Source organism: Gambusia affinis, linkage group LG18, assembly GCF_019740435.1.
Source record: "Gambusia affinis linkage group LG18, SWU_Gaff_1.0, whole genome shotgun sequence".
NCBI classification, from domain to species: domain Eukaryota; kingdom Metazoa; phylum Chordata; class Actinopteri; order Cyprinodontiformes; family Poeciliidae; genus Gambusia; species Gambusia affinis.
The window spans coordinates 20,247,026-20,274,591 of NC_057885.1; the positions used below are offsets into that span (position 1 = coordinate 20,247,026).

Below are 27,566 nucleotides of genomic sequence, written 5' to 3' on the forward strand. Positions count from 1 at the left end.
CTGTCCACAACTGATTAAAGTTGTTGACTTTAATACTTTTTTGAGCTTGACAGTTCTTTCATCCACATTACTTAACCTTTCAGCGCTGCTGATTGTGACATCAGCCGAGCTCCTCTTGACTGGTTGCCAATATATAGCCATGAATGTGTGCAACAGTTTAGAATGGACATATGAGAAATGACAGTACTTACATACAATAAGGTGACAAGGCAGCATTTAAGCATAACTTTTCAGCTTTATTTGTGTCCATGGCAGTCCCATGGCACAGCGGTACGCACTTTGTAATGAACATGGCAGTCAGTCAAAACAGATTTAGTGAGGAACTCACAGTATGTCGTCACACAGAAATAATGAGTTCTTGTTTTTTTAGCTTAAAAAAATGACATGTCGAGGAAAAAGGGATATTGGATCACCTAAATTATGTTAGACAAAATAAAAATGATATTTGTTGGGTATGTAAGAGTTAATATGAAAAAAAAAACATCCTATGGCACTACCCACATCCAAACTCTTGACTAAACCCATACAGATATGCTACATGATTAAAACCAACAGCCTTTCAGCACAAGCACAAATGTTTTGTAACTTACCTTTTGTACATTTATTGGACTTTGTCCCACATGCTCAGGCTTGCTGATTGAGACATGAGGTCAGTATAAAATACAATCCCGCTTTCTGACGACAGACAGCTCAAGGCAAATGTCTGGAATAGGATTCATCAAAATTCAGGTTTGATTTTTCAGTTTTATATTAGAAAAAACACAACTCCATTTTGTTCACTTTCTAACTGCTTTTTAAGTTGATCTGAGTGGATTAAATACATTTGTCTTCTGTCATTTTTTTTACATCTGTGTTAATACGTATTCAGTACTTCATCATATTTGGAATACAACAGAGATCGTTACTCTAAAAGCAACATAAAAATCCATATTGCAGTTTGCAAATGAAAATGCGATCCCTAATTTTTGGAGTGATATTCTTTGTTCTGACGAGATCGAATGTAATTGAATATAAAAACCATTGCTAAACTTGTCAGAAAAAACAGAGGAAGCTTGCCAAATATCTAGCCTTCATTGATCCAAACTACATTTTACCAGAAGAGGAAAATTTCTCCTGGAAATTACTAAAATTTAAAACATGAAAAGTTTAGTAAACTCTTCAGACACTTAGATTAAACTGTTGGTTTTTTAACCCTCTGGGAGACTTAAAAGACCGTGTCATTGGACCCTGTAAGCGTTTTACCCTGTGAGGGAACTGGCGGGGTCATACTGATCCAGTGAAGGATTTTTGTGGGTCATTTCACAAACTGTCTGTCTGATGGGAAAATCTTTCTGCTTCCCCACTGTCTGATTGTGACATCAGTCAGACTCCTCCTGAGCGTCACACTTACCTTTACAATCTGATATAAATAAACTTGATAAGTCATACCCTCTTCCAAAATTCATTTCCATGACATAAAAAAAACCTTTTTGTTTTTCCTTTGCAGAAAATGTCCAAGGCAGCCTCTGTATTCCTGGCAGTCCTCTGCTGTCTGGTGCTCAGATCCTCTTACTGTAAAGGCAGTAAGATCCTGGTGTTGCCTGTTGATGGCAGCCACTGGATCAACATGAAGGTTATCCTGGAACAGCTTCACTCCAGGGGTCACGAAATCACCGTTTTGCACTCTGCCAAAAGCTGGTACATCACCAATAACCCTTCCATTTACACCTCAATTCATGTTCCATCAATCTTCGATGAGATGGACAGGAACTTTTACGTGAAAATGATGCACGATGTCATGGACTGCCGGGGCCATCCTACTTTTATACGCTCATTTTGTCAACACAAATTGATGACAATGCTGTTAAAAGACATTCATAAGATCTCAGCGATAATGACTAATGATATTTTTGAGGATGAAACACTAATGAAGACACTCAAGGATACCAAGTTTGACCTCATGTTGATAGACCCTGCATTTCCTATGGGGGTTATTCTTGGTGGTTACCTCAAGCTGCCAATAGTTTGTAATGTCCGCTGGATTAATAATGGAGACAGTCATCAATCCATAGCTCCATCTCCTGTCTCCTATGTCCCTGTATCAGGAAGTGAACTTCATAATCAGATGGATTTTCTAGAGAGGACAAAGAATATGTTGCATTATCTCTACAGCCTTTATGAGTTGTATGTTGTCATTAACCCAGCCTACACAGATCTCTTCCAGAAATACTTCCCTCCTGGAACTGATTTGGTGTCTTTGGAGCTCTCAGCTGATATTTGGCTTTTCAGGGCAGATTTTGTCTTTGAGTTCCCTCGACCCACCATGCCCAACATGGTGTACATAGGGGGCTTCCAGTGCAAGGAGGCCCAACCTCTGCCTGATGAGTTGGAGACATTCATGCAGAGCTCTGGGGAACATGGGGTGGTGGTCATGTCTGTAGGGACAATTGTGTCAGCTCTGCCCCCTGAGATCACAGAAGCCATTGCTGCTGCTTTTGCTGAGCTCCCTCAGAAAGTGATTTGGCGATTTGACGGTGACAAACCTTCATCTTTAGGAAAAAACACCAAGCTGGTGAAATGGCTTCCCCAGAATGATCTCCTGGGACATCCTAAGACTAAAGGCTTCATAGCCCATGGAGGAACCAATGGCATGTATGAGGCCATCTACCATGGTGTTCCTGTTCTGGGTTTGCCCCTCCTATTTGATCAATTTGACAACTTACTCCGACTGAAAGTTCGCGGAGCAGCTAGGGTGGTGGAGGTCCGATCACTGAACAAAGACAATTTCCTGGAAGCTCTGAAGGACATCTTGGAGAATCCATCTTACCGTGAAAACATCCAACATCTCTCTCAGCTCCACCGTGACCGACCAATGTCTCCAATGGACACAGCCATCTTCTGGATAGAGTACGTCATCAGGAACAAAGGAGCCGCCCACCTGCAGTCCGCAGGTTTCGGTCTGCCTTGGTATTCCTACTTCTGTCTGGATGTAGCAGTCTTTGTATTGGCCGTATCTGGAACCTCCATCTGGGGTTTCATGTTTGTCTGTAGGTTACTCTGCTGTAAGAGGTCCAGCAAGAAGATCAAACCAGAGTAATTTCTTAAAAAATTTCTTCTGTTTTAATAAATATACAGCTTTGCTACAGTGCCCTCCCTGTAGCTGAACTAAAAACAACAAGCTGTGCAATATATCAACATTTCTAACTAATATTCCATGTAAATACCATACAATTGTTAACTATCTTCTGACCTACATTAAAATATTATTTCTGGACATATTGAATTTAGAAAAAAAGGGATTTTGCAACAGACCTGTTTCTCAGTAAAATACAACATTAATACTAACATTAGAAGATGGCAGTATTAATGTTTATGAAGGAGGCCTGTCAAGAAAAGATGATAGGAAAAAGCCACTGGAAAAACATCACACTTTCAGGGATATTTGACTTTTTAGAATAAGCGGGGTTACTTTTATCAAAAGTTATTTCTCTGTGTAGTTGATCGCTCAACGACAACTTGTATGACATTGTCTGTACACAACTTCTAAAAGATGTTGGCTTTAATCCCATTTGAGAGTGGCAATTCTTACACCCAGATAACTTGGAGAGTATAATTGTGAAGGACTTTCTTGTCCTCCAATGAGACTTAGTAATTTGCTTCTTTGCTCTGAGAAGTACAGGTTTAAAAATGTTTATGTAATTTGAGTTGTGTAAAGAGGTTGTAAAGACCTTGTAAGAGTAGCAAGGCCTAGGAAAATTGTCTTGTAATCTTGAGATCTGTGTTCCTTGCACATCGTCCTGAAAAAGGTTCTGCTGTTGCATGTTTTTACTTCGTAGTTGGCCTGTGGTTTTCCCAACTGAAAATGGTTGTACAATTCTACTGATTTTATTCTGTATAGTCCAGAAGAAATGGAAAGTTAAATACTGTACAATGTGAGTCTCCTACACAATTGTATACAATCATAATGGGAAACATAAAATGTTATCTTGATGGAAGAGATTTAAATGCAAGACCTACATCTTGAAAAGCAACCAGAATTTTTTTTGCCACTGTCACAATAAATCCATCTTTGCAGTTTCTCTATTTATTGTCTTGTTGTCATTCTCTGACTCCCGACTGGATCAAACATTTTGTCCTTACGAAGACGACATGTCAAGGAAAAAGGGATGTTGACTCACCTTCATTTTGTTAGGTAAAATAAAACTTAAATTTTTGGTGTATTTTAGAGATAGTGTGAAAAAAAGGAAATGTAACCACACTTTCTGCAGCCAAGCTATTGACTAAACAGATACAGATATGCTACATAATTAAACCAAACAGTCTTTCAGGACAAGCAATAAAACTTTGTAACTTGCCTTTAGCACACATACTGGACTTTGTCCTACAAGCTCAGACTCGTTGTCTGAAATGTGAGGCAAGTGTCAAATACAATCCCGCTTCCTGACAATGAACAGCTCAAGGCAAACATCTGGAATAGGATTCATCTAGATTCAGGTTTGATTTTTCAGTTTACATTATTATGAAAAAACAACTCCATATTGTTAATTTTCTAACTGCTTCCCGAGATGATCTGAGTGAACTATATATGTTTGGATTCTGCATTTTTTTACATGCTGATAAATGCGTAATTGATACTTCATCAAATTTTAGCATAACAGAGGCGTTTACTCTCAATGCAACATAAAAAGCCATACTGCAGTTTGCAAAATGGGGCAGACACCTTAATTTTTAGAATGACATTCTTTGTTCTGATGAGACCAAATGTAATTGAGTATAAAAACCATTGCTAATCTTGTCAGAACAAAAAGAGAGGAAGCTTGCCAAATATCTTGCCTTCATTGATCCAAAATATGTTTTTCCAGAAGAAAGAGGGAAATGTTTCCTGGAAATTCCTGAAATGTAAAACATGAAAAGTTTAGTAAACTCTTCAGACACTTAGATTAAACTGTTGGTTTTTAACCCTCCGGGGGACTCAAAGGACCAAGAAGTCATTGGACCCTGTAAGCCAGTGGTCCCCAAACTTTTTAGTGCAGCGGACCGATCAACCCTTCATAAATTTCCTGCGGACCTGGGGAGGTGCGCGCATTATAAGGATCAACATCGATGCTGTTCTTTCTTACGACCGGGGGGGGGCGGGCATTGTGAGGATCGAGACCGACGCCGTTGTTTCTTACTCATTCTGCTGCATGTTGGCGAGCAAGACGTAACCGACAGCATCCGGTTTAGGATTTTCAAAATAAAAGCTCCTCCAGACTCAATACATAGAACGGACATATTTAATTATTCCTTGCGCAGCCCGGTACCAATTGGTCCACGGACGCCCGGTGGGTGGGGACCACTGCTGTAAAGCGTTTTACCCTGTGAGGGATCTGGCGGGGTCATACTGATCCAGTGAAGTTTTTCTTTGTGGGTCATTTCGCAATCTGTCGGTCTGATGGGAAAATCTTCCCGCTTCCCCACTGTCTGATTGTGACATCAGCCACGCTCCTCTTGAGCGTCACACTTACCTTTTCAATCTGATGTAAATAAACTTGATAAGTCACACCCTCTTCCAAAATTAATGTCCATGACATGAAAAAAAACCTTTTTGTTTTTCCTTTGCAGAAAATGTCCAAGGCGGTCTCTGTATTCCTGGCAGTCCTCTGCTGTCTGGTGCTCAGATCCTCTTACTGTAAAGGCAGTAAGATCCTGGTGTTGCCTGTTGATGGCAGCCACTGGATCAACATGAAGGTTATCCTGGAACAGCTTCACTCCAGGGGTCACGAAATCACCGTTTTGCACTCTGCCAAAAGCTGGTACATCACCAATAACCCTTCCATTTACACCTCAATTCATATTCCATCAATCCTCGATGAGATGGACAGGAACTTTTACGTGAAAATGATGCAGGATGTCATGGACTGCCGTGGCCATCCTACTTTTATACGCTCATTTTGTCAACACAAATTGATGACAATGCTGTTAAAAGACATGCATAAGATCTCGGCGATAATGGCCAATAATATTTTTGAGGATGAAACACTAATGAAGACACTCAAGGATACCAAGTTTGACCTCATGTTGATAGACCCTGTGTTTCCTATGGGGGTTATTCTTGGTGGTTACCTCAAGCTGCCAATAGTTTGTAATGTCCTCTGGATTAATAATGGAAACAGTCATCAAACCATAGCTCCATCTCCTGTCTCCTATGTCCCTGTATCAGGAAGTGAACTTCATGATCAGATGGATTTTCTAGAGAGGACAAAGAATATGTTGCATTATCTCTACAGCCTTTATGAGTTGTATGTTGTCATTAACCCAACCTACAAAGATCTCTTCCAGAAACACTTCCCTCCTGGGACTGACTTGGTGTCTTTGGAGCTCTCAGTTGATATCTGGCTTTGTAGAGGAGATTTTATCCTTGACTTCCCCAGGCCCACCATGCCCAACATGGTGTATATAGGGGGCTTCCAGTGCAAGGAGGCCCAACCTCTCCCTGATGAGTTGGAGACATTCATGCAGAGCTCTGGAGATCATGGGGTGGTGGTCATGTCTGTAGGGGCATTTGTGTCAGCTCTGCCCTCTGAGATCACAGAAGCCATTGCTGCTGCTTTTGCTGAGCTCCCACAGAAAGTGATTTGGCGTTTTGAAGGTGACAAACCTTCATCTTTAGGAAAAAACACCAAGCTGGTGAAATGGTTTCCCCAGAATGATCTCCTGGGACATCCTAAGACTAAAGTCTTCATAGCCCATGGAGGAAACAATGGCTTGTATGAGGCCATCTACCATGGTGTTCCTGTTCTGGGTTTGCCCCTCCTATTTGATCAATTTGACAATTTACTCCGACTGAAAGTTCGCGGAGCAGCTAGGGTGGTGGAGCTCCGATCACTGACCAAAGACAATTTCCTGGAGGCTCTAAAGGACATCTTGGAGAATCCATCTTATCGGGAAAACAGCCAACATCTCTCTCAGCTACACCGTGACCGACCAATGTCTCCAATGGACACAGCCATCTTCTGGATAGAGTACGTCATCAGGAACAAAGGAGCCGCCCACCTGCAGTCCGCAGGTTTCGATCTGCCTTGGTATTCCTACTTCTGCCTAGATGTAGCAGTCTTTGTATTGGTCGTATCTGGAACCTCCATCTGGGGTTTCATGTTTATCTGTAGGTTACTCTGCTGTAAGAGGTCCAGCAAGAAGATCAAACCAGAGTAATTCATCAAAGATACTCTCTCATTCAATCACAAGAACTGGGAGACAAACATTTTCCTGCACTACAATAACTAAACATATTTCTGCTATTTTTTTTTAAGTTAATATTTTTATTTTAATGTGGAATTCAGTAAGATGTGAAATATTCCATGTGTGGTAACCCGTGTATTGTACTGTTGTGTTGTGAACGATTATGTGTTTCAAGTATTGAATGTGAAAGTAGACACTATTAGGATAGCTGTAAAAATTTTTGATATTTTTGAAGAATATGATTCAGGAATAACAAAAGAATCTATTTTATTGGATGTAAAATGTATTTTTTCTCTTATATAAGATCAAGTTTGCTTCTGATTGGTTTATCTGCATGAGCTAAGCAGCCCCTGGCTAATATTACTTAAGCTTTTAATACACCCTTTTCCTTCAGCTTGGGATACTTTTTAGCACCATGCTACACCACATTTTGTCTATTTTTTTTATCTCTAAAAGATACATTTTCTCCATTTATCCCAGATGTATGTCCACTGTCATAATTATCTAAAAGTTAGTGTCATTAATCCTAAAGCACTAACCATAAACATTAGCACTACTAATGCTAAAGCACAATATTAACATAGTACATAGAAGAAGCTAACGCTAAACCACTAAATTCAAGCATATCTAATAATAGTCACCTTATACCTACGAAACAACGTGATATAACGTAGTATATTGTCTTCAACAGGGTCAAATGTGTTATAAGACAAGACCTTTCACTGATGGATCAGACTCCTAGTTGAATATTGCTCCTGATTTTAACCAATTGACCCAATTGCACTTCATCACAGGTGGAGAACACGAGGACAGAAAATGGAACTGCTGCCTCAACAGTCTTCAACTATTTCAAAAGAAGAGCACAAATATAAATTTCTAGCTACTTGGAGAATTCTTAGTAGTCGACAATCAAAACTACAGCACAAATGTCAAACTTAAATCAAATGAAAGTTTACAAAACAGCCAAGTAAAGTTATTTGGAAAAATTAATTTAGGGTTTGCTAATAGTGCTGTTAGCAAAGAAGAGCTAAACAAACAACTAACTCCGCTATTAGCGCATTAGCAGCAGTGTGCCCACTGAAAACACTGTTCCTTTCATATCCATCCTGATTTTGAATCCACATTAAAGAACCAGCAGGGGCGTGTTGTGGTGGCGCAGGGGGTTAGCATGTCCCACTCAGTCCTCGATGTGGACTTCGCGGGTTTGACTCCCGGTCCCGGCGACCTTTACCGCATGTCCTCCTCGCCCTCTTTCCTGTCTGCCTACTGTCGCAAAAAATACGAGCCACTGGCGCCACAAAAACTCTTTGGAGAAAAAAATGGAAAAAAAATGAAAAAGAACCATCAATGACGTCTTGTTGGTCTCAGAGTGATTTTTTTTTTCAACTAAAACAGCGACTAGTCCAGAGATTTTTTAATTCAGACAAGAAATGTAACTGATAGACACACATCTGGAGAAATCTATTAAGGCGAGTCCTGATTTTATACCAAGTCTTTATCATGCTTAGATTTAGATGAAAACTTTAATCTCAACATTAAACCATAAAACCTCATTAGATTCATAAGGGATCAGTAAATTTAATTAAATTGTTGTTTGAATGTTCATTTGCTCATTACTGAACTACCATATTTACTTCTTAAGTGTAAATATAGAAAATAATTTGTAAATCTTATTGTGCTTGGTTTTTTTTTTGTTTACTTATTTAATCATTGTGTGGTAAGTTTGATTATTAGTTACTGTAATTATTAATAGTTGCTTCCGTTGATTCTTCTTACTTTCTCAGCTAAAATTAAATGATCTTTGGTTCTTTTAAATAAATCCTGAGAATAACAGGGAATCTTTGTGTGTTATATGTTCCCGTGCAATGATTTCTGGTGTTTAAAAACTGGACATGGCCAATTATAAACACGTTATTGAGATCCATTGTTGTCTCTAATATTCCAGGAAATCAGACTGTTTGCTCCTAATTCAGGCAAAAATCAGCTTTCTGACCTCAGTTTGCACAACTTTTAGAGATGAACGCATCTAATTTTAAAGTCAGATCAAGTCTGGAGAAGATAATTAATGATGACTTTGTTTACAACGCTCATGTGTGTACAGTTTATGAAGGGACAGAAAGACTTAAACGCTATCTATATGAATTAATTATAGATATAAGTACAAAGTGGCAGCAAAAAATACAATAAAAATGGAGGAAAAGTTATTCAAAAGTCTAAGAATGAAGATAGATCATGTTGTTAATGATTCATTCATTCTGAAGATAACAGAAGATTTTAAATAAACACATTTTGACAGAAGTACCTCCCATATTTAAATAAACTACTAGAAACGGTTCATCTTGCTGTCGCCATGCCGGGTTGGACTCGAGGAAGAGGTCACATTCAGGTGGCTTCCTGTTTAATCGTGTTTATGTCCGACTGCAGGCTGAGCGAGGTTCACACCGGGGAACAGAGTGAGCTGCAGACAGGTCGAAAAGTCTCACAGGACCTTCGGCTCACTAGGTACCAACTGGAGTTATTCAATAAATCAGAGATCTGTGACATTTAGAAGGAAGCAATCTGAATGGCCCTGCTCCCGTTGAAACTGCGTGGTAAAAATACAGCAGCACACTTATTGTCTCAATAAATCCATTCTCCACTCAAACAATTTCAATTGTCTGGGACGTTTTTCCTCCTTTTGGTGAGAAAAATTACACAGGACAGAAATTTAGCTCACACAGTGTCTATAAAACTCTGTTTTGGAGTTAAAAATATTAATAATTACTGCTTTGTTCTGAAGCAGGTTGAACACTAATCGATTTCTGAGGTTTGACTTGTACACAAACACACCACAGCTTTCATTTTTCCATGTTTCGTCATTCAGAGTTGGATAGTAACTACTTACATTTACTCAATTAATTAAATTTATTTGAATAGTTTTTAGGAGTTATCTTATTACGCCTTACTTTTTATTTTTACTTGAGTAATTTTATTATGAAGTATCACTGCACAAACAAAATCTTACCAAGTATTTTTATCTAGTATCTATTACAAATATCTTCACATATTTAGAATTAAACAAAATTAACTTTGAAATTAGTCAAAGTCAGCAAGAAATTAGAGCTTGTTTTAAGTTTTAAAAATTATTAAAAGGGACCTTATCATGCAGAATTCACAATTTTTATTTCCATTTGAGTCTCAGCTGCTTCTAAAAGCAGCAGCTGCAATAAGTTTATGTGCTCTGATGTCTGGAAAATGAGGCATTTCAACAACCGTCCCAACTGTCAGTGTCAACAGTCACTGTGCCGTTACCTAGCAACCCAAGCTGAGCTCCAACATGTTTGGTCAGCTGGTTTTACTGCTGGAAAAAGTAGCAGCCATTGTTGTTGACTTATCCAGAAAACACTTGCTGCATTCTTCTTGGTTGTGCAGGAGGCTCCACTTCTGCTTTTCAAACACGTATGGTTGTATAATTGCGCATTTGCGTTTCGACTCACACGGTTACACTCCCATGCAAGTGTAAAAAGGGAGTCTGGGGGCGTGGCAAGCAGCAGCTAATTTGGATTTAAAGCAACAAGAATAATTTTACGCAAAAACTGTTTTGTATAACTTCTAGACCTATTCTAACTTGTTCAAGAAAGCATATTAGGCCACCTCTTAAAACAAGCTCCTTTTGCTGAAAAGTTGCTTGCAAGTTAATTTAGTCTTATAAGATATTTGTATCTTAGTTTACAAATATCTTAGTAAGCTAAGATATTTGTACTAGAAACGACGCCAAAAATGCTTGGTAAGATTTTGTGATTTGCAGTGAGGTCAGGATGTCTCAGCGGTCCACCTTCGGTGATTGTGACTACAGGGTGGCAGAGAAAAATAGAGAGAGCGTATGTTTTTGTTCTGTGGCAGAAAGGCGTTCTCCTGCCTCAGGATGTTGCCTTTAAATCTGAAGAAGTGAGCTTCCTGTGGAGGAAGCGATCACAGAATAGACAAGGCCCAGGCAAGACACCGTGTTCCCAGCGTTTCTGCAGCTCAGGTCACCCATCTGCAGAGTGCAGGACTCAGACACTGACAGAGAGCTGTGGGAGGTGAGTGGAAACTATTGGTATTTATTTCTTTTCATGCACCTGCAAGTATCAAACTATCTACACTGCAAAACAAACTAAATCTTATCATTTTTTTCTTCTTTCCAGTGTAAATACATTTGAAAGGGGATAAAACTAACATACAAATAATGCTTGAATATTGATGAAAAAGTACTATTTTCACTGGCAGATTTATAAACTTATGACCTGGTTTTGTCAAACTGTCTGCACTGCAAAAACACAACAGTCTAGTTTTTAGTGCAAATATTTTTTTATACTTAAACTAAATTTATTTACAAGAAGCTGTTCAGAAAGATGTAGGATATTGTTTTAAGTCAGTAATGATTAAAAAAAGTACTAGTCAAACTGACAACACAGGAAAAATGTCTAAGTGTAAAAATCTACCAGTGAACTTGCAATTTTTCATCAATATTAAACAATTATTGGCTGAAAATGAGATTACATATCATGCTGAAAAGTTACTTGTAAGTTCATTTTGTTTTATTTCAAGTGTACTAAGATGTTAAAAAAAGTACTTTGTAAGATTTGTGTTTTTGCAGAATAGTTTGACAAATTCTGATTAGAAGTGTAGAAATCTGCCAGTGAAGATGGTACTTTTGATCAATATTAAATTATTATTGACTTAAACATTAGCTTTTAGTTAATGTTGTATTATTTTAAGTGTATTCATACTAGAAACCAGAAAAATATAGGTAAGATTTTGTGTTTTTGCAGATACTTTAATAAGTGTATAAATCTGCTTACATGAGTCAATAATATTAAACAATTATTGACTGAAAACAAGCTACTATTTCTTATGTAAGAATTACTTGTAGGTTTTTGTTCTAATTTAAGTTTATTTACAATAGAAACCAGCCCATAAAAGATAAGATCTTGTATTTTTGCGGAGCAGTGCTCACAGTGTCCTCTTTGCAGGTTTTTTATATTTGTGGATGGATCCAGGAGGCTTTTGAAGATGTTTTTTATTTCCTCTTCTGGGTGGATTTGTGAACATTTCAAAATGAATGTACTAAGCAGCCTTCTGCCTTGAGTGAGTCCGTCGTCGTCTCCAGCGTTCCATGTCTGGACCTTAACCAGCAGAGACATGTCCAATGACACCTGCAGCCTCCCTCTGGACACGGACGTCTTTGCCCTGACCTGTGTCTACGGTGTCATCTTCTCCTTGGGCCTGCCCAGCAACCTGCTGTCTCTTTGGGGCTTGTACCACCTCGGTCGCTCGGGTAGCGGGGGCTGCCAGCTCATTTACATCCTCAACCTGCTGCTGTCGGACCTCCTCCAGCTGCTCACCTTGCCCCTGTGGATCCTCTACCTGCAGGGCGCCCACCGCTGGCCCTACGGCCGGCTCACCTGCGAGCTGGTCGGATACGTGTTTTACGTCAACGTCTACGCCAGCGTCATGTTCCTGTGTCTGATTGCCATAGACCGCTGCCTGGCCATCGTGTACCCGCTGAGCAGCCGCAGGGTGCGGACAGTGAGGGTGGCGGCGGTGCTGGGAGTGGCAGTGTGGATCCTAACCTTCCTGTTTTGCCTGAGCGGGTTGCTGCCGTCCGTGTTTGACTCTGAGCGGCAGCTGTGTCTGGAGAAGTACCCGGTCAGCCCCAGATACGCTCACTTTAAGATCATCACTGTGCTTCTGGGTTTTCTGCTGCCATGTACCATTCTAGGGTAAGTTGGTACTTCCAGTTATGGTAACAGTGAGTTTTCACATGTTTCTTATGGCTACATTCATAATGCATCCTGAAGTGACCCAATTTTGATTTAACGAGGTTGTTCACACTTCCAAATCTATGCGACTTGTATGTGATCTCCAGTGTGAACTGCAAAAGACCTAAGTGTCCACCATGCGCAGTAGAGGTGCAATAACATCACATAGAGCATGCTCAGTGTTTCACAAACCGCCATAAAAGTAGAAGAAGCAGAAGAAGAAGCAGTGCTCAGTGTTTGCAGAAGTAAACATGGATGGTAACGGTGGAGCATAGCTTATTGTTCAACCAGAGCCAGCACAGCAGCTTAATCTTTATCATAGTCCACCACGGTTGTTGTTTTTCTTCCTGCTTGTGCGCGTCAGGACGTAGGATAGTGACATTTGTCGAGTATCAAAGATGTTCAGGTCGGATGAATGCAACCTGGACGAACAGATTTTTTCACATTTGAAAAAATTCTAAACGTTTCGGATATCCAAGTGGCCTGGGTCGCATTTGAAAAAAAAATCTGATGTGTTGTCAGACTGTCACGAAAAGATCGGATTCAGTTGGCATTATGAATCCGATTTTCATAACCGATACGATAATTAAATTTTTTTTTTTTTTTTTTTATAAATTTCCCTAATAAATTAAGGAAAATCAAAAACAAAATCCCTTAATTTTTTAAGGGAAAAAAAATTTAATTGGGTCACTTCAAGCTGCCACAACTATCTCTTTTATATGACTTTATTCTCTGTAAAGTCATAAAGTATAATTTTATACTTATATAAAGTTACTACTATAAACTATGACTATATAGGACTATAAAGTCATGCTACTATTACTTTATCTCATAAGATTATCACAACACAATTTTATTCTTTAAATTTTTCTTTCCTGTTCTCATAATTTTCTTTTTTTTGTATGGTCCTAATCCTCCATCATAGCAAATATCACAGTGCACTTCACTAAGACTAATAAATAACTTTTCAGCAAGATGTAAGAGCTTGTTTTAAGTCAATGTTGAATATTGATAAAATGTGCTAGTTACACTGGCAGATTATTTTTTAATTATATATTTTGACTTTATTCCTGTAATTAAAAGAAATAAATCTTATCATGCCCTGGCCCTAATATTCCATCATAGTGAGTTCATTTAAATAAATAAAAGCTTTAAAACACACTTGTAAATAAGGTGACAGCCCTAGGTATGCTGACATCAAACCCAAACCCAAAAATGAAATCTTTTAAAGCCAAAAATTAGATTATTTGATAATACATTTATTGCCCAGTCCAAATTAGACACTTAAGTTTGTTTTTTCAAACTGGGACTGTGTGAAATAGTTATGATCAGTTATCTTACCTGCAGTAGACAGCAGCACTCACTTTATAAACTAATTTTATGGCTTGTAGGCCACATCTGGCCGTTAGATGTCCTTCAGTAGCCACAAAAAAAGGGAAATTAAAAGCTACGTTCCTCCACAAGTACACTAACGTCTAATCTTCTCGCAGATCGACCCAGAGTCAAGCTAACCGCTAATCGGTTGTCGCGCAGCTAGCTCTACGACAACAAGCTAACAGCTAGTAATAGTCAAACTATGCAGAAATAAGCCAACACCTGCTTAAAGTTTGATAACTAACAGAAACTTCTCTTTAAGCTAATTACAAAACAATCATACACAGAGGTATGCAGAGACAATCTAACTGTTAAGCAATAGAGCTACTTATAGTAAAGCTAACTGCTCGGTTATGCTAACCGCTACTTAGAGAGCTGCTCAATCTCAGCAAACAAAACCCAGAAAACATTTTTGAGTCACAAATTTAGAAGAAATTTTCAGAATTTTTTTCTAAAAAAAAAAAAGAAAAGAAAATTTCTGAGTTTGAAAATTAGCAGTTTTACAAGAAAAACTCAATTTTTTTATTAATCCCAGACATAGTTTAAAAAGTTGATAGTTTTTTACTTTTTTACATAATCTGAGCTGTATGCTTTATGCATTTAAACAAACAGGTTCATGTCTGATCTGAACCTCTTCTTCCCCCCAGCTACACCTCAGCTCACATCGGGGTGTCACTACGCCGGTCTCCATCTCTCTCCAACCACGAGCGCTACAAAATTGTTGGCATCCTGGTCGTGATAACATTCAACTTTATTGTAGTCTTTGGACCCTACCACCTGGTAGGTGGATACAGGTTTGTGTCCCTGTTGGAGACCGACGAGCCGTGTCTGTTTGAGCAGTCCATTTTCTATGTCTACCGCCTTTGCTACGGCCTGACCAGCCTCAACACTTTACTGGATCCCCTGTTTTACATTTTCCTCTGTCCTGACGCTCGGCTAGAGCTGCAGAGATCCCTACCCTGCCTGAGAAGAGGACAAAAAGGCCATAAAAACATGAGCATGAGCACCAGATGTCATCTGGACAAACAGAGGGAGAATGAAAACAGACAACTTTGTGACAATCTAAACCGGACTGTACAGGTGTAATATCAGATTAATGGCGCCATCTAGTGGACAACTGCTGGTGTTTCAGTTTCCTAATGAAAACACGAATTTGCTCCTGTAAAGTACAGAAGACTTGTGGAAGGATTTTGTTTCAATTTGTACCTCCAACACATTTATTTAGACTGCAGATCTGCTTTTTACTAGATTGGAGGTTTTTTTTTAAAGTTACAGTCCGTAACTTTCATATATATATATATATATATATATATATATATATATATATATATATTTGTTAAAACTTTCACCATAGTTTTAACAAATATATATGTTACAGTTTGCTATGAGAGATAATCTGTTGAAAGATCAATCCCCTCCACCTCCTCCATGACCTACTATGGCTGTCTGAAGAAATGCACCAAAAACATCCAATCAGAGCCAGGAGGAGGGGCTTAGCGCTGTCAATCAACGTCAAGTATTCACTGCTAAATGTGCTAGTGACGGAGAAACAACTTGCTGTTACAGGAAAACAGTTTAACTGCCGTCATGCAAACTAGCCTAGCATTCATAACAAGATCTGATGGGGAAAAGCTGCATTAGAGGGGGATGAGCAGAGCTGCATGGGATTGATTGACAGCACTAAGCCCCGCCTCCAGGCTCTGATTGGTTGTTTCTACTTAGAGAATGTGGAGCAGCTTGATTATTTGTGTCCTACTGTCATCACATAATGACAGTTTCAACAAATATGTAAGAAAATATATATATTTTTATAAACGTTAAATACTGCAGCTTTAAGGATACAACATGTTAAAACTTTGACTAGACCACTCAAAAACTTTCAGGATATTTTGCTGGCGTAAGAGATGAACTTCTGCTGCTGCATTATCCGATTTATTTTAAAATTAAAATGTTTCAGTTTCCAGTTGTACTTAAAAACAGAAATGTTGTGCTGTTATTTGTTGTGTCGCCTCGCAGCAACACAACGGCATCAATGTCTGTTTTCTCCATGTACTCTGATTTCCTCCCACAATGAAAAACATCAGTATGAAGGTCGTTTCCTTAAAGCTGGTGTAGAAAATGAATCATCTCTAATTGAAACACACTGGTGTTTTCCTCTTTTTTTGTTTTTTACAGTATATATTTATACATTTTCTTTTTAATGATAAAACCCATACAGGAATATAACATGATGCAGATTTACAGGCAGATTCTGAGTCATGGATTACAAAATGTCAATATATTTGAAAGAAACCTTATGGAAAATAAATCAGTTGCATAAACACCTGCAACCACTGATAAGATCTCTAATGAGACATATACAAGCCCCCCCTCCAAAAAAAAAACACATGGTAGTTTTGACTCAGCAAACCATGAACAATAAACATTCAAAACAAAATGAGGAAATGGCAAGACATTTGTTTTTCTTCTGTACAATAATAATGAAAGATTTAAGTACATCCTCTACAAGATTGGAGGCATCATTAGGTACCAAAAAAACCTTTAACAGTAACAAGTACAAAAGTAAGAAACTCCACACATCTATAATGATTAAAATGTTTTAAAACATCACTAAATATGGGCAGGCTGTGTTAAGTTTTTTAAAATGTCTTCATCAATAGTTATCCAATGTTTCTGAAATGGTGTCCAAAGAGTCAGAGAAAAAAAAAATGTTCGAGATCAACTCTATGGAACTAAATTAATGCCATAATTTTCTTCAAAAGAAAAAAATAAAAAGAAATTTAGGATCTGAAACTGCAAAAAAACTTGAATCTAAAAAGTAATTTTGAACATTTCCTGTAGTTTCATATAATTTTTTTGCAGTTTCAAAATATTTTTTTCAGTTTCAGAGCTTTTCTTTTTCATTTATTTTTCCTTTTCTTTTTTTTGTTTGCTTTGGACCAACCTTTATGGCCCCAAATTAGCTCCATAAGTCCCACAATTTTGAATTTACAAACTGAAAAACAAACTCATATGTCCTCAACTTGTATGAGGAACAATCGACAGATTCTGAATCTGACATTGAAGACAATTTGGTTAAAAGTGTACATAACAATAATGCTGTAAAAAAGCAATTAGTCACTCAAAAATGTATTTTTGTGCTTTTTTTGGTTACTAACATATTTCAGATCATTATCCAAGAATGAGTATAAGGGAACAGAGCAGAAGACGAATAGGTGGATTGGTGTGACGTTGTGAAATTCTTGATTTACAGGTCAGTCTTCATTCCTATCCTCATCAATGGTCATGAGATCTTGGTCGAGATTTAAAGAACAAAATACGGACACAAATGTCCAAAATATTTTTTGTCCACAGGGTATCTGAACTCTCCCTTAGAGTCATAAAACATAAAATACCTGTTGGCCCATTTTGAAGTCATCTGTCGTTTGTTGAGACGACGGGGCCAAACCTTGAGTTTCAGTGCCTTGATTCATAGTTAAGAGGCATTACAATCAACATTTCTGAGTAAAATTGTAAGAAACTGCGCTAAAGATGGGTGAAAAAGCAACCAGTCTAAAGAAAGACTTTGCTGATTGAAGATCTAAGAGATTCTAAGAAAGTCTAGGTTGTTGAAAGAAACTTTAATGACTGAAAGATGACAAGTCCGTCATAGGTGTTTTCTGAAACAGATGTTGAGATCAGGTGCAGTATGTTGCCAAGATTGAGTGGTTTCTTCTTTTCATCTTTAAAAATTCACATTTCAGATCTCATCTGTGTTGCTGGTATTTTCCGCCTGGTCTTTCGGATTTAATGCAGAAACTGAGCATTTCTTCTTCATGGAATATTCAGAGCTGCTGATGGAGCTGCGAACGGTGCTGCGACGCCGTGCATACTCGGCCAGATCCTCGGCAAGGACACTCTCCATGACCGCTCCGAGGGAATGCTTGATTTTACGACACAAGTCAGGGCAGCTGAAGACGTATAGGATGGGGTTGAGGACACTATTGAGGAAGCCAATCGTTGCTGAGATCGGAAGGACTTTGGTTGCCACTTGCTGCGCAGGGCTGCTTTTGGGAGCCATCACTTCTATGACAATGAAAAGGTGGTACGGAGCCCAGCAGAGGACAAAGGTCACCACCACAGCTATCACAAGTCGAACAAATCGGAAAGGTCTGCGACAACCTCTTTGTGCTAAGCTGGAATTCACTACGACATAGCTGACAATGATGATTGTAAGAGGAATCAAGAAGGCAAAAAACAGCTTCATAAAAGCCAAACCCACTTTGCGCTGCCTACATAGAGCTTTAAGGTCAAAGGGTGCGCTTGGGAGATAGCGGGAGTAATTGTAGTAGCACAGACACTTGCCTTTTGAAAGGGTGATGGTGTCACGGAACATAAAGAAAGGGATAGTGAAGAGTACAGCTAAGGCCCAAATCACACAACAAATCTTCCCCACCAGCTGTGTGCTTCGGTAGTTTTGAGCCCAGACGGGTCGCACCACCACCAGGCAGCGGTCCAGAGAAATGGCGGCCAGCAGGAAGGCGCTGACAAACATGTTGAGGAAAAAGACAGAGGAATAGATGCGGCAGAAGGTCGCACCCAGGATCCAGGACCCTCCAGAGGCATGGTAGAGACTGAAGAAGGGCAAGGTTAATGTGGCCAGGAGGTCCGACGCTGCCAGGTTCAGTATCCAGATGCTGATGATGGAGCGACTGACACGGAAGCCCACGACTGCCAGGATGAGGAGGTTTTCCAAGATGCCGATGACAGACACGACTCCAATGACAGAGGCGGTAAAAATGTCCATTGAGGTCAGGTTTTGTGCAACACATGTTTGGCTTGGCATAACAGAGTTGTTGGGAAGAACGTAGGCCATCTTGGAAGGATGAGATTACTTGGATTTTCCAAGAACTCTGAAATAAAAAACACAAGTAATTAATCATGAGAAGTGGTCACATAGTTTAAGCTATAGATTATGTGACAAAAATAAGCCTGCACAAAAATTTTAGATTTATAGTTATAGTAAAAAGGCTTCCATTGTCTTCTGCCTAGCTAAGGGTGATTTTACACCTGATAGACTCCGATCGATTGGGGACCAAAATTCCAACATTGTTGCATTTTCAGCTGCTGCAGCTCACTTTCACACCACACTTTGAGCAACCTGCTTTCCTTGTCACCTGTGGGAGTTCTGCACCAAGAAGCACCAAACGAAACGACACAAAAGCCTCGGACGAAGACACAGAGAGAAACGTCTTTCTTCACAAAAGCTAAACAAATGGAGTACCGTCAGATTTTAGCTGTTGTAGGATTTCTCTCTTGTATTTGGTAAAAGACCACAAGTCAATTCTCCTGCTGTCACTAGACTCACATGTTTGGTTTGGTTGTTTTTACCCAGAATGCCCTGTTCTATAGTTTCTGGTCTTAGAGCGGTCTCTGGCCAACTTGGCATTCACATATGCCTTTGAATCGCACCAGAGTTCACTTCAAATGAATCAAGAGTTAGGTTTGAAGAGAGACCAGTTCATTGTTTTGGTCCGCATCATTCTCTCCTGCCCAAACAAACCAGACTTTCTAGGCAAACAAACACAAAGTTTGACATCCGTGTCGAAGTTTTAGTCACCGACTATTAAGAGTTCTTCAGGTAGTTAAACGTTTATATTCATGCTCTTATTTTGAAGGAGTGAAGACTGTTTATGCAGCAGTTCCATTTCCTCTCCTTGTTTTCTACCTTTTTCTCCCCAATGATGTTTTTCAAACAGAAACTAAATAAAACATGGACAGTAAAGAACAAGATATGAACATAAATAGAATATCTAAAGGTATTTTAAAACACATAAATTATAATCTCATAATTAAATTAATGCTAGAGGGTTGTAGTCTTTTAAGAGCAGATATAATTTGAAAGGTTTTAGTATTACTTGATATTAATAATACAATAATAAAACGTAAAGGTTCTGTATCACCAAGGTCACATGTTTCTGTACCCAGAATGCATTGCTGTAGAGTCGCACCATGTAGCTCTAAACTCTAAAACTGAAAGAGGGTGTACTTTCTTTTTTTGCTGTGACTGTTTCCAATTCTATTATTGAGTTAAATTAGAAATAAGAACAATCAGAGGGGGACAGAGTTTCCAAGAAAAAATGTACGCTAGTAAAAGCAGTACTACTTCAACAAATTTTTACTGAAGAAAGAGTAAAAAGTAGCCGACCAGGAAATTACTCAAGTATTTGGTAAAAAGTCTACACAAGTACTGAGAAACTGATCAAATTACGACTCATTTAATGTTTAAAAATTACATCATCATACGGACCAAAATATAGTGAAGTGGAAATTTTGGTATTTTAAAGATCAAAATTACAATAATTTAAATAAGTAACAAAAGTTAACAAAATCAGCAAAATGAAATGTTTCCAAATCAGTTTCTTTCAATAAACAAACTTATGAAACATTAACAAAAACTGCAGGTGTGTGTCTGGTGAGTTTTTGGTTAAAACATGTTTGTTTTTCATTCAGTGGGTAGAAAATCCAGAAATTTTACTCAAGTAAGAGTAGAAATACTTCAGAATAAAATTACTCAAGTAAAAGTAAAAAGTACATTGTAGTAAAAATACTCCTAAAAGTACTTTTTTCCCCAAAAAAACTTACTCAAGTAAATATAACTAGTTACTACCGAACTCTGAAATAAGAAGAAAACTGAAATAACAGTGTAATAATCATGACATAACATGTTGAGGACATGAAGGAGTCTTCATGAATGTTTATGACTGTTGTCATGACGTGTGACTCAATAAATAATGACTTTATAAAGCAAAGTTGTATTAAAACTTGCATTAAAAGTCCATTAAAAGAGTCAACTTTGCATTAAAAGTGTCATTATTTACTGAATGACACTTCCTGACAACAGTCATAACCGATCATAAACACTCCTTCATGTTCATAACTGTTGTTATATCAAATTTATGACAGTATTGTGTCAGTCTTATGCACACCCCTTCAAATAAACGTCACCAAATATATTGTAAAGCTTCAGTTACTAAAACAAAGCGAGGCAGAAACCACAGGAATGGCCTCATCACAGACGATATCTGTTCTTAATTTCAGACCATATTTAACCTTCAGCTTGGTGTTTCACAAGCGGCTCTGTTTGCCTGATCCCAACTTTGTATAAACAAAACATGGACAGGAAATAGCATCTGCCAAAATAACCCGATAAATGATGGTCAACTTTGGGTCAGAATTAAGGAATGATAATAAAAATAATGATTGTTGCTATAAATGACACACACATGAAAAAGATTTACTGAATGTTGTCTGTGTTCTTTGTAAAATCATTTATTTAGTGATACTTACGGAGTAAAAATGAATTAATTTGTGGTATCAGAAGCTCCTCTGGGTTGGGTTGAGGGAGGCAGAAGGCTGATCCAATCGCTGTGAAGATGAAACATAAGCTGTGACGTTCACTCAACGCCTGTGGTTAATCATTAACTCTACAAACCACAACCTTTAGTTTTTTAGTTTTTTATCTCAGTTTGTAGAGGAGGCTTTTTTTTCTGTAGAAATGTACAAACCCTTGCAGGATGCTCATATTCTGTGGGGCCGAAACCACAAGCCTCAGTTTACTTACGATTATACTTGGTAGAACAAAGTGGTTGGGTAGAGGAAGAAAAGTGATAAGTTTTTTATTTTTCTTGTTGACGTTTTTTTGTATTCACTTCTGCTTTTTTAAATAAAAAATGTTTGGATATTTTTTTATAGCTTCCCTTAAAGTCCCTCCTTACAAATGAAAATAATCAGCTGTGATAAACCAAACAGCGGATAAAATGCATGATGCATTCCTGTCCCGCATGTTTTCTCTGCAGCTTTACTCTGGCTGCACATCCTCTGCAGCTGAGATGAGAAAAGATTAATTCATTAACTACCTCTTCACATGTTCATCTCTCACTTTACCCACTTCCTCTGAATAACTGTTCACAGCATAACCAGGCTTTTTATCAGGCACACCACAAAGTAAGAAATGCAATTTATATAACAGCCTAGCATTTTGTCTCAAAGATCTCCTGTTAACAAACATCGAAATATCAAGGAGAAGCTATTTATAAAAAAATATACGTTAAACAGATCAGACTGCTAATTTTGTTGCTACTATTATAGCGTAAACCAGATAAGAACCAGTCTGAACTACGATTAATTTAAATAAATAGAAATTATCCTCATAAATGAGTCTGAGAGGGGCAGGAAATCATAAGAGTTTGTATTTTCTACCTCCTCCTCTTCAAACAAATAATGTAAAACTGGCATAATAATTAGCTTTATTTTTATTATTTTCTGTTTTTTTGTTCAACATAAATAAATACGTAATATAGTCTCATTTCCAGGATGCATTTTTTTTAAAATTCAGGCCTATTAATGACACAAGAACGAATATTTAGCCGCTATCTCATTTGTTTTCACATAATTGTTCAAGTTCAACCTTTTATTGTCGTATATATGTATATATATGCGCTGTAGAAAACATTTTTAGCTGTCTGCAAGAATGCCTGACAAAAAGTCAAAATATAATAACAGATAAAAATATTGCTAAATACTTTCTACAAACACAAATAAGCAAGAGAAAATTAAGCATATTAAATACTGCAAATAAAAAATGACCATATTTTTGTTCGTTTATGTACAAATGGGGAAGAAAGAGTCGCCTCAAGTTCATCATAAAGGTAAAAATTAAGTTAAAATGCCTCACCGGTGAGCTGTGTTTGCTGCAGCGGCTGCTACAGAGTGATGCAGCGACTGATACGCGCTATGGTGTAAATATGTAAAGCAATAGGAAGTCTGAAAAGGAGGAACAATATTGTCACAGACGATGTGGAGCCAAGATGGTCAAACACATTCAAGAAGAAACTAGAACTGTTTGATCTGAAGCATGATGGGTGTAAGAAGAAATTCAAAGTAGTTTTCACACTAATTCCACTTCCTGTTGATACTGATCTCAATGTTTTGTTCTTTTCTGAAGCTGCTCAAAAGTTCACCTCATATATTCTCGACCTTTTCTGTGCAAAAGTCAAGGGTTTGTTTAAAAACTGATTGCATGAATATGTGCAGAAAACGAACGGATTGCTTTCCCACCTAAGATGTTCCAAAAAAAGGATTGAGGCAATGTGTTGTTTTTCTTCTACTGGAGACGAGCAACGCTACAAAGATGCTGATGTCAGCAAATATTCAACCACAGAAATTTGCTTATCAACCTGAGTGCTGATGCATCACCAAAGGTGTTACTTGAGTTTGCAAGAATACAAAGTTTCTGCTGAAGAACCGATGAGTGGCTCAGGTTTCTGATTTTGATCCACCTAGCTGTTATGGTTTAAGCATCTTTGCTGCCTTCTGCTTGCTGATTTGGCATTTTTAGATTCTATCATTACTAGACTGCTTTTAAAATTTACAGCAGGGTTTCTCAGGGGCTGATTGACATGAATTCAGTAAAACATGAATTTTTTCAAACCAACATCTAGGTGGTTTCGTCTATAAGTTGCTAGATGGGAGCTCCACAGGGACTGGACCGGGTCACCACTACTTTCTTAAAAGAGCACTTCTCAGTTCAGCTTCTGCTTTTTAGCCTTTAAGTTATGGTTCAACACTTTTTGTAAGGTTTTGTTTTGAAACTTGGAGTAGCTCGTAGCAATCAGTTCATCAACAGAAGTAAACTTGGCAACTGTAGCTTGGTTGGGAACTGTAGTGAGTTTGATTATATTTTAAACCTTTGAAAACACTAAATTCCTTGTTGCTCCATGAATCAGTGTGTGTGTGTGTGTGTGTACAAATGGAATAATGTGATTTTTTTTTTTGTAAAATCTGTTGAGATTCTGCAAAAAAAAAAACAACAACATTTATTTGTATTTCAATTTGTGTACTCATGATAGCAATACCATCGTATTGGATAAAAATATATTTTAAAAACTCTTTCAGAACATTCTAAGAGAAATATTAATCAGAGTGAAGTTTACCGTAAATCAGAATCAAGCTAACAGCTAATCAAAGGCATGTTACCTGATAATAAAAGTCAGGCTAGCAGCTAATCACAATGAAGTTTACCATAAATCACAGTCAAGCTAACAGCTAATCAAATTCAGGCTAACTTCTAATTGGAGTCGAACTGTTAATCTGAATTAGACTAGCAGCTAAACCAAATCAAACTAACAGCTAATCAAATTTAGGCTAAAAGCTAACCAGAGTGACTTTAACTGCTAGATTCAGGCTGGCCTGCAAGCCAAGAATGGTACAAATGTGGCTCATCTGCACAGACAGTTAATGCAGATGGAAAGATTTATATAACGATTTAGGTGAGATTTTTACTGCTAAATAAAAATGTTATCATAAAGATAAATGCTAGGTGCAACACAAAGAATTAGCATTTTTATAAATAGATTTGACTGACTGATACCCAATTGATTCATAATATAAATATTAAGTTGACTCGGCAAACAGAAAGCCACATACAGTAACGTGTGAAGGTGTATCAGAGGAAGAAGGAATCTGAAATGGACATACAACACGAACATCTCCGATTCTTTAAGACAGAGATGAATTTCAGCCCTCACATTCACTGATGGACCGGCTAGTTTCCAGTGATATGCATTTTTAATAGAAGTTGTGCTAACAATTGTTTTGTGGTGTAATCTGAAAGCACTACTGCGGTTCATGACTTGCAGTCGGTTGAAAACGAGCAGATTCGATGAAGACATTTCTCCGTTGCACGTTGGCTTATGTTGTGTCGCAACATCTGTCTGCTGTGAATCAGAAGTTAGAAAACATAAACAAGACGTCTACGTAATCACAGACGAGTACTGACAGTCCCTAACATTATAACTGTTGGTAAACACAAAAACCTTTTGGGCTGATGGAGTGTGGGAATCACACTGCCACCTGCTGTTGGGTTGGTGTATTGACACCACTAGGACTGTTGCCTTTCTGAAGTACTCTGTTTTCTTCCAAATGTAGATTATTTTACTTTCTATTGAATAAATGTCATAAGCCTATGAATTAAGTGTTTATGAGAAAGAAAATTTGAAGGCTTTACTTCTGCTTTGAGGTGTGCAGCAGTTTATTTTGGGATATAAACTGCAGCGCTGACTGTAAGTGCTCTTACACAATGCAGAACAGGAATTAGCCACTACAGTACCCTTTAATTTCTCTACTCAGTACACTGCGACTATCTGCAGGCTGCTGAACTTTGGTCTTCTCCTCCAGCACAGCGAAGCAGCTGCACTTACTTTGACTTTAATAAAGCAACATCATTGGCTCCATATGTGGAGACGTTTGAGAAGATTCCCATCCATCTGTACAACTATGTTTTTATTTAAAAACATTATTATCGATGTGAAGTTTGTCCAAATTGGTTAATTTACTCTTCAAATTAAATTGTCTTAGTAAAGAAGCTATCTTCTCCTGACTTTTGTTGCTGTGCAAGTTCTGTTACCCTGCTTTTGGCAGTTGGTGGTTACCGTAGCAACCAGTAACCGACAGCTCCTCCCCGTTTTCTGTTGCCGTTTGAAACTGTGGTCTGTTAGCTCTTAAGCAGCATTGAATTTTGAAGTACAGTACATTACAGACACATTTAACCGTATGCAGAGGTTCATGTTTTATGTCTATTTTTTAAATTGTGAAAATTAATGTCAACTGCTACAACTGTTATCTGCCGTCAACTGCCCAATGGGAACCATTGATCTGTAGGTTGTTCAGGGTTATTTATTTTATTCTACTTAATGTATTAATACAGAGAGACTGGACAAAAATAACATGTTAGCAACCGCCATGACAGCCATGACTACCAAGATGGCTGTCAGCTACAAAACCCCTTGAAGTGTGATGTCACTTGTAGTGTTGTTTAGATTTTCTTTTGAACCATATTAAATGGAACATTGACCAACATATTTGATGTTTGTTGATGATTTTGATGATGGCAGTCGGAAAAATTTAATATTTGTCACTGGTTTCTCAATTGGTAACTCCATGTTGGTTTTATAGCTTTTTAACAGAGCAACTTAACTGCTTTATTGTAAAAATGTGCTATACAGATAAACTTGATTGGTTGATTAATTGTATTTTCTATTTACTAAAGTTTTTCTCATTAAAGGAATATTTTTTCTTGTAAGTTTCCGTTTTTATTATGCTAATATTCTGGTAATGAATAACAAACAACAATAACGCTCCATCGTATATTTTTGTATGTTTCTGGGGTAATAAACTCAAAACAACACCAACAACACTGTTTAGAGGTGATATGGGGGGCGCAGAATCTGGGGCCCCTGTTGACCCTCATTTATCCAAGAGCCGCCACTGCAGAAAGCTACACACACACACACACACACGCACGCACACCCACCCACCCACACACACACACACACACACACACACGCACACACGCTTACAGCGAGCAATATGCAGAGGAATGTGGAAGGATGTCACAGTGACATGCATGCAGTGAGAAAACACGCAAACTCCACAGAAACAGCCGAGATGTGAAGAAACGGAGTCAACAGCTGCAGAGCTCATTCGAGACTCTTTCAGAACATATTATGACCGTGAGATAATTACCAAACTGCGTAAAATACCAGCAGTAAAACAGAAACAGCTGTAAATATGAGCTATTTGGCATGTAGCGCAAATAAAGTAAAGCTAAACCTCCAATGTCCAATCGGATGTAGCAAGTTAAAGTTTTACTTACTGTAAAAACTCGGTGTGATGAAAGTTGGAGGACTCGGGTCTTTCCGCTTCAGACTGTCTGCGGGTTTGTGAAAAAAACAGGCGTTTCCTCAGAACTTGCTGATCATCCAAATAAAGGTTCTGCTGAAGGGAAAACGATGGGGAAAGTTTTTTTTTTTTTTCACGTATTTCTAACAGTTGACTCATAGAAAAGAGGTGATTTTCCTGACTGGAGAGGCGTGAGGAAAGTCAGGAGAGATTGCAGCAGAAATCATTATTTCTGTTATTTCATGCTCAGACGTTCAGCTATTCAACTCTAACTTTGGTGCAGAAGATGTTTACTGACTGCAACCCCTAGGGTATCCCCCAGGGGGCGCCACAGCAGCTCATCTGCCTCCATCTCACCCTGTCTGTATATCTCTACATATCGAGCTTGATCTGAACATTGACAATCTCATATTATGGATTAAAATTCTTCTTGATTGATGTTTGTAAGTGATCAGATAATTATCACTTGCATGATGATATATGCCATGA

General features: G+C 38.1%; 4 protein-coding genes across 6 annotated transcripts; 3 read left to right on the top strand and 1 right to left on the bottom strand.

The window, feature by feature from the left end:
• Positions 1–537: 537 nt before the first annotated feature.
• LOC122820248 (UDP-glucuronosyltransferase 2B31-like) lies at positions 538–4,065 on the top strand. Its single transcript, XM_044097500.1, has 2 exons — positions 538–729; positions 1,487–4,065. The coding sequence occupies exons 1-2, from the start codon at positions 700–702 to the stop codon at positions 3,074–3,076; spliced, it is 1,620 nt and encodes a 539-aa protein (XP_043953435.1). The 5' UTR covers positions 538–699; the 3' UTR covers positions 3,077–4,065.
• A 321-nt stretch (positions 4,066–4,386) lies between these two features.
• Positions 4,387–9,067, top strand: LOC122820249 (UDP-glucuronosyltransferase 2B31-like). The gene is made up of 2 exons (XM_044097501.1): positions 4,387–4,473; positions 5,584–9,067. The coding sequence occupies exon 2, from the start codon at positions 5,587–5,589 to the stop codon at positions 7,171–7,173; it is 1,587 nt and encodes a 528-aa protein (XP_043953436.1). The 5' UTR covers positions 4,387–4,473; positions 5,584–5,586; the 3' UTR covers positions 7,174–9,067.
• A 2,100-nt stretch (positions 9,068–11,167) lies between these two features.
• si:dkey-165a24.9 (probable G-protein coupled receptor 132) lies at positions 11,168–15,606 on the top strand. Its single transcript, XM_044097502.1, has 3 exons — positions 11,168–11,261; positions 12,195–12,944; positions 15,005–15,606. The coding sequence occupies exons 2-3, from the start codon at positions 12,364–12,366 to the stop codon at positions 15,441–15,443; spliced, it is 1,020 nt and encodes a 339-aa protein (XP_043953437.1). The 5' UTR covers positions 11,168–11,261; positions 12,195–12,363; the 3' UTR covers positions 15,444–15,606.
• Positions 15,607–16,534: 928 nt separating this feature from the next.
• LOC122820251 (prostaglandin D2 receptor 2-like) lies at positions 16,535–27,358 on the bottom strand. Of its 3 annotated transcripts, none has more exons than XM_044097503.1 (3): positions 27,052–27,358; positions 21,687–21,764; positions 16,535–19,249 (listed from the first exon to the last, which is right to left on the bottom strand). In XM_044097503.1, the coding sequence occupies exon 3, from the start codon at positions 19,210–19,212 to the stop codon at positions 18,097–18,099; it is 1,116 nt and encodes a 371-aa protein (XP_043953438.1). In that variant the 5' UTR covers positions 19,213–19,249; positions 21,687–21,764; positions 27,052–27,358; the 3' UTR covers positions 16,535–18,096. The 3 variants fall into 3 exon arrangements, with proteins under 3 accessions (XP_043953438.1, XP_043953439.1, XP_043953440.1); XM_044097504.1 differs by lacking the exon at positions 27,052–27,358 and adding an exon at positions 23,074–23,166; XM_044097505.1 differs by lacking the exon at positions 21,687–21,764 and having other exon boundaries at positions 27,052–27,348.
• Between the last annotated feature and the right edge of the window lie 208 nt (positions 27,359–27,566).

What these genes read in the sequence shown, in the direction of transcription:
- LOC122820251 (XM_044097503.1), bottom strand. Translation starts at nt 19,212, where the DNA reads ATGGCCTACGTTCTTCCCAACAACTCTGTTATGCCAAGCCAAACATGT.
- LOC122820249 (XM_044097501.1), top strand. Translation starts at nt 5,587, where the DNA reads ATGTCCAAGGCGGTCTCTGTATTCCTGGCAGTCCTCTGCTGTCTGGTG.
- LOC122820248 (XM_044097500.1), top strand. Translation starts at nt 700, where the DNA reads ATGTCTGGAATAGGATTCATCAAAATTCAG. An exon ending in TAGGATTCATCAAAATTCAG is followed by an intron (nt 730 to 1,486) that starts GTTTGATTTTTC and finishes TTTCCTTTGCAG; the next exon opens with AAAATGTCCAAGGCAGCCTC.
- si:dkey-165a24.9 (XM_044097502.1), top strand. Translation starts at nt 12,364, where the DNA reads ATGTCCAATGACACCTGCAGCCTCCCTCTGGACACGGACGTCTTTGCC. An exon ending in CTGCCATGTACCATTCTAGG is followed by an intron (nt 12,945 to 15,004) that starts GTAAGTTGGTAC and finishes TCTTCCCCCCAG; the next exon opens with CTACACCTCAGCTCACATCG.